Raw genomic sequence first — 6,647 nt, forward strand, 5'->3', positions numbered from 1 at the left:
TGTGATCTTTAGCTCAGCTCAGCCCAGCAGTGCCTTCGGCCTGGTACCATTCACAGGAGCAATTGGGGGAAGGAGGGAGAGTATGGAAGCTTCCACAAACTGAATACCAACGAACACTTCAAAACACTAAAAATTAAGAATGAAGGAGCCAAATTACAAAAGATAAATGAAGCCAATTAAAACATTCCAAGTACCTGCTGTGTTTATTTTATCTTTTTTTAATTTAGGGTCACACATTTTCATGTGATATGGCAAATTGAAAAATATTCTTACATCACCTCTATTGTATTTCAGGCCTATAAAATTCCTGGTTTCGTTGGTCAAATTGCCTTCATCACTTCGATGTCTCAGCACTTCTGCAACTCCTGCAACAGGCTGCGCTTAACCGCCGACGGGAACCTCAAGGTACTTCGTGTATTTATCTTCAGGATACTTGTCCCATGTCAAATTTTCTGCTCGCTATACAAGAACTATGGAACATGCTGTCCTTGTACGACCTAGAGGACAAAGACATTGGAGGACGAGGAGATTGGGACCAGACTCTGTGCAGATCGTTGCTGCTGCTTCAGCAGTCTCCTTGGTTATTGGGCACAATTCTGGATGGGTCGCCACTCCGTCACTGTATACCAGCACGCTGGCACTCATTTTGCCGACCTCGGAAGGATGACAGGTCGAGTTAGCCCCATCCATCCATCCATTAGGACCATACTCTGTGCAGAGCGTTGGTGCCGCCGAAGCAGTCTCCTTGGCTATTGGGAACAATCCTGGATGGATCGCCACTCCGACACAGTATACCAGCATGCTGGCACTCATTTTGCCGACCTCGGAAGGATGACAGGCAGAGTCAACCCCACCTGGTGTTAATTCAACAGCTGAGTGGGATTTGAACTCAGGACCGTAGGATCCAAAGCCCGCCGCCATAACCATTAAGCCAACACCAGGCATAAAGACATTGGGAGTTACAATTAATGGGTTAATACAAAGTTTGGTTCAGCGTGCACCTGTTCAACATTGATTTCCGGTTTCCATGGTGGTGGCTTTTCTGATCTCCTCTGAGTGACCTGCTTCCAAACGTTAAACCCACCCACAAAGTCATCCCGGTGTTTCACATGCAGGATGATTCATCAATGTGTATGCCGTCCATCGCATGGACGTTAAATGGGATTCCTCTCTGCCAGCATTTGTTGGTGGGTGTTAAAAATCCTGTGATGTCCTTCGCAAAGAGTCGGCGAGCCATCTCCGGCACCCTGAACAAATTACAAATTCCTGCCTCAACCAGTAGAAGGGATTGCATCAGCAGCACAGGCACACCCTCAGCCAATGATGCGACCCGACAGCCTTGTGCTGCATGTGAACGAAGAAGAAGAGTTGGTTTGGAGGTGCCATAAAAGGTGTTTGTTCTGCCCATCTCACCCACACCTGATCAACACCCCCATTACAAATGCACACCCAATATGACATCACCGGAGAACACTCCAACCAAACAAATGATGGCTGTGTTGTCTGAAGCCTCGTTGACTGGGGTAAGGTAGAGGGTGCTTAATGACTGTGCCGTCCACAGGCTTGCCTGTTTGGAAGTTCCGAAGTCTCTCTTCGAGACGCCCTCCGCTCAGGCGCCAATGAAGAAGATCTATTGGTCGTAATCGATGCGGCTGTTAAGAAGAAGAAGAAACAGCATGCTGGTACTTACACCTCCCTTCCACGTAGCACAAGTAACCGGTGTTGTTTTATATTTAAAAGTGTTTCTGAAGAATGGTATTGTGTTTCATAAAACAGGAATGTTTAACATTTCGAAGCTGAAGAACAGACCAATGATCCTTATTGGCGGTTAATTATTATGTACGTATTTCTTCTTTCATCACAAACGTCATCCTTTCACAAGTTTACATCTCCGCATGTTTGATAAACGACTTGTTTCAAGCAATGCGTTTCCTTTTCTCACATTTCAGGAAAGGATCTCACATTGAAAGGCTTGTCGGAAAGCAACACGACTTCCATCCGAACACCTTCATTGAGAACATCCCTTTTACACTTTTTACAAATGACTGCTCGCTATAAGAAAGGCTCTGAATTTACCGAACGCTTTTTGCCGGGCCTGCAACATGAGGCCATTGCAACTCCCGGAGGACGTGGTCGTTTGTTATCACGAAGGCTGTTTTGTACGAGATCCCAAAATGAGAAAGGTGATTCGAACAACACACCTCCAAAGAGTGCCGAACATAACAATATATGCTTCGATAAAAGGGCTGCAAGTGATCTCCTCGGCGAATTGACACATTTAGATCAACACGGGCAAGCACGGATGGTAGATGTGAGCAGCAAGACAGAATCTGAGCGATGTGCCGTCGCTCAAGCAAGGGTTCAACTCGGTGAGACGGCATTTTCACGGCTTTGCACCGGGGGCCTTCCCAAGGGAGATGCTGTCGCCGTGGCTCGGCTCGCTGGGCTCATGGCTGCAAAGCGTACGAGCGATCTTATTCCACTTTGTCATTCTGTGCCTTTGAATTCTGTCCACGTACAGCTAACCACGGAGCCGAACACACACACCGTTTTGGTGACTGCAGAGTGCCAGGCATGCGCTCGCACCGGTGTTGAGATGGAGGCACTGGTGGCAGTGAGCGTTGCTGCCTTAGCTTTGTATGACATGTGCAAAGCGGTGTCACGTGACATTGTCATACGAGATGTGCAGCTTTGCAAGAAGACAGGTGGACAGGGAGGTGATTATCACCGTATGAGCTAGCTCGTTAGACCTCAATTCTGCCATGTCACTTCAACTCACCTTTTCCTTCACTTAATAAATCCATTGATTATCTGATCTGATGTATCATACTCTGTGTCACAGAGTGTTGGATCGACTGAAGCAGTTTATAGACCAGGGTCTTGCTGGGTGGTTTGCCATCCCTTTCCCCAAAGTTTTTCGGGCACAAATTTCGAATTTGTTTTCTCTGACTCCTCGCAAAGGACACCGTGGGATCTTTGAGGTCCACCAAATAATGGCAGCAGATGGACCACCATCCAAGGATGGCGCACACGTTGATGAATCACCCTACCTGTGAAACACCGGAATGACAGTTTTTAGCTTTGTTGGGATTCAATCCCAGGCTGGCCAGCTGAGAGGCGAGTGTACGTCCCTTGAGGACATCCTTCCAGCCGCATCTGATTACATGTGATCCCAAACGAATGTGAGAACAATCCGTAATCTGAAATGCTGTGATTTTAACATTTCTTATTTTGTTTAAGTTTCTTTAAAACCTTTTGCTGGTTGTTTGTTGCACTCTGGGATGATGCTTTGCCCACTCCGAACTGGAACATTTGTTCTCTTGGAAAGCACAATACATACATTAATCCTGTGTCAAAGCCTCTTTGTACATCGTTGATATTCCCTGATTTCTTCAAGTTCGAGATTAATAAAATGTTACACTTGCATCATTTGATCCCTGAAGGGTCTTCAGCACGGTGGGAAGCAATGACACAAAAAAACAAGATGGTGTTGAAGGGAAGCATGAGATTGAAGAGAATTTGCAAGTTGATTCCACAGGTGGGGGAAAAAAATGAACAAATGATTGGAGGTGAGCAATGATCCTGGATTTAGGTAGTCTCAACAGAAGGGGTTGTTGATGGACAGTGTGTGCCCTGCAGAAACATGGGGAGGGGGGGGGTGGTTGAGGTTAAAGCATGAAAGAGCAGAGGGTACAAGACCAGAAAGGATGCAGAAGAAGAAGAATGATGGAGGATGCCCAGTCCCAGCAGTTTCAGTGACTGAACTTCCTCAACAGGATTGTGAAGAAAGTAGATGATGTAGTGGGGGGGGGGGGGGGTTGGACGGTTACCAAACAGTTCTTTCAGAGAGAGATCATGAGAATATGAGATTAGTCACGATTGAAAAACATATTCCGAGTGTTTGACCATCTTGTGATTTTGTCCAAGGTCTGAAGAGAGGAAAGACGGTGGGGGGGGGGGGGGGAGGAATCATTAGTAAATGAATATGGAGGATTTTCCAGTCAGAGATATCATTTATGAAGATTTGGAATAAGGTGGAGGTGCAGAAAACTGCCTTGGGGCACAAAAGCCTTAACAAGAAGAGATTAAAGGATCTGTTGAGAGCCACACGTTGATGACGAGAGGAGAGGAAGTCAGGAAGCCACATGTGGAGTTGGCCTTTGATGCCATAGGCAAAATATGTACGACAGGATGGCAGTGTTCTGGGAATATGACACGATGCCAGACTGCATGAAAAGCACGAGATATGTCCAGAGAGACTGCTGTGATCTCATATCTGACATTGAGGGCCTCCATCCATTGTTGAGTGAATCGAAGCAACGTGTCCAAGGTAGAGTAACTTGGTCTGAAACCAAATTGGTGATCTGAGATGAGGTTGTTGGAGAAAATGAAGGATTTCATCTCTACTCCGATGATGGATTCCATGACCTTGCTGATGATTGGAAGTAGGCTGACAGTCTGTGGTGAAGGGGATCCGTTTTTTGCATTTTTTTTTATGTCATGCAGTGATGCAGGCCGATTTCCAAGTCGATAAAAGATGACCTCGGGCAAATGACAGGAAGTGAAAGAGCAGCAGAGCAGGATTTTTGGACACATGAGCTGATGCAATCCGGTCCAGTTGCAGAGTCAAGAGTCGAGGGTTGAAAGAACGTTCTCCACCTTCTCATATGGAGAAGACACAGAGTCCGGAGCAGTTTCGTACATCAGGGAAGGATGATTAGCAAGAGTGAGAGGTTGGGTACACAAGATTTTGAAGCAAACACCGGATTCTGGCATTCACCCTTCTCACGAGCAGTCAGCTGTGATGCCATTTGAAGAGAGGGAAGTGATGGAAGGGGAGTACACTCCAGAGACAGACTTTCTAACGCACTACCAGGTTTTGGAGGAGGGAGACAAGTTTGAAAGTTCATTCTGGAGGTTGGACAGATGTTGTTTTCTGGCTGTCCTGATCATGAACACATGCAGTCATCATGGACAAAAATATTGGTTCCCTTGCATTTTTTTGAAATAACTCACAATTTTCTCAAAAAAAAAGTTTAAGTTGATGAAAGTATTTGGTCTCCACAATTCTTTATTTCAGTGTTAATATTACAGAGCCTTTGTTTTTGATTCAGAAATTAAATATCCTTTTAAATGGGAAAATAAAACGAAATGGCATTGACAAAATTATCGACACCCTCGACTTAATATTTGGTAGCACAACCTTTGGACAAAATAACTGCAGTCATGCACTTCCTGCAGCTATGAAAGAGCTTCCTTCACCTCTCTACTGGCAGTTTGGCCCACTCCTCTTGTGCAAACTGCTCCAGTTCTCCCAGATTTGAAGGGTGCCTTCTCCCAACTGCTGTTTTCACATCTCCCCACAAGTGTTCAATGGGAGTTAGATCTGCACTCATTGCTGACCACTTCAGAACAGTCCAGTGTTTTGTCTTGAACCATTCCTGGGTGCTTTTTGAAGTGTGTTTGGGGTCATTGTTCTGCTGCAAGACCCATGACCTTCAAAGGAAAATCCAGCTTTCTGACACTGGGTTGAACATTGTGCTCCAAAATGCCTTGATAATCTCCTGATTTCATGATGCCATGCACACATTCAAGGCACCCAGTGCCAGAGGCAGCACAGCAACCCCAAAACATCACTGAACCTCCTCCATATTTGAATGTGGGGAAGGTGTTCCTTTCTTTGAAGGCTTCATTTTGTTTTCTGTAAACAGAGATGATATGCTTCACCAAAAAGCTCTAATTTGGTCTCATCTATCCACAGGACATTCTTCCAGAAGGAGTTTGGCTTGTTCAGGTGTGTTTTGGCAAACTCCAGTCAGGCTTTCTTATATATATATATATATATATATATATATATATATATATATATATATATATATATATATATATATATATATATATATATATATATATCTCTCTCTCTCTCTCTCTCTCTCTCTCTCTCTCTCTCTCTCTCTCTCTCTCTCTCTCTCTCTCTCTCTCTCTCTCTCTCTCTCTCTCTCTCTCTCTCTCTCTCTCTCTCTCTCTCCAGTGGGGTCCTCCTGGGTCTCCCACCATAAACCCCCTTTTCATTGAGTTGGTGACGGATGATGCGAGTTACAACTGTCGTACCTTGTGTCTGAAGGTCAGCTTGAATCTGTTTGGCAGTTGGTCGAGGTGCTTTCTCCACCATTCGAACAATCCTCTGCAATCTTCGATCAAGTTTTCTCTTGCGACCAGATCCAGGGAGGTTGTCTGCCGTACCATGGGCGTGAAACTTCCTGATAACATTGTGTACAGTGGACATAGGAACGTCAATGTCTCTGGAGATGGACTCGTAGCCTTGAGATTGTCCATGCTTGGCGACCATCTTGTGTCTGACCTCCTCAGACAATTATCTGGTTTTCTTTCTTTTCTCCATGCACATTGTGGTACACACATTGCAGAATGACTCCTTTTCTCCGTTCAAACTGGTTGAATAAGTGATTTTTTTTTATATTGCAGGCACCTGCAACTCACCACAGGTGAGTTCAATTCCAAAGTGAAGGAGAATCACCTGCTTGAAATCTAATTATTTCTTACAACTTCTAAAAGGTGCCAATCATATTGTCCTCGCCATTTTAGGATTTCTGTGTGGAATAAGCTGGGATTTCACAATTTTTTTCACA

At 45.0% G+C, this 6,647-nt stretch overlaps 1 protein-coding gene across 3 annotated transcripts in view; it reads left to right on the plus strand.

Moving 5' to 3' along the window:
• The window catches only part of MOCS1 (molybdenum cofactor synthesis 1), a 41,330-nt gene extending 37,904 nt beyond the window's left edge, over positions 1-3,426 (plus strand). For 2 of the 3 annotated variants that reach the window (XM_085887530.1, XM_085887531.1), the window contains exons 8-10: positions 295-405; positions 1,562-1,682; positions 1,950-3,426. In XM_085887530.1, the coding sequence (XP_085743656.1) occupies positions 295-405; positions 1,562-1,682; positions 1,950-2,740 (1,023 nt within the window). In that variant the 3' untranslated portion in view covers positions 2,741-3,426. Of the gene's footprint in view, positions 1-294; positions 406-1,561; positions 1,683-1,776; positions 1,840-1,949 lie in introns of all 3 variants that reach the window. The other variant, XM_085887533.1, reaches the window with a different exon arrangement.
• The last annotated feature ends 3,221 nt before the right edge of the window (positions 3,427-6,647 follow it).

This window comes from Eptatretus burgeri, chromosome 7 (genome assembly GCF_056783735.1).
Source record: "Eptatretus burgeri isolate ZD-2024b chromosome 7, Ebu_testis_v1, whole genome shotgun sequence".
In the NCBI taxonomy this organism is placed as follows: domain Eukaryota; kingdom Metazoa; phylum Chordata; class Myxini; order Myxiniformes; family Myxinidae; genus Eptatretus; species Eptatretus burgeri.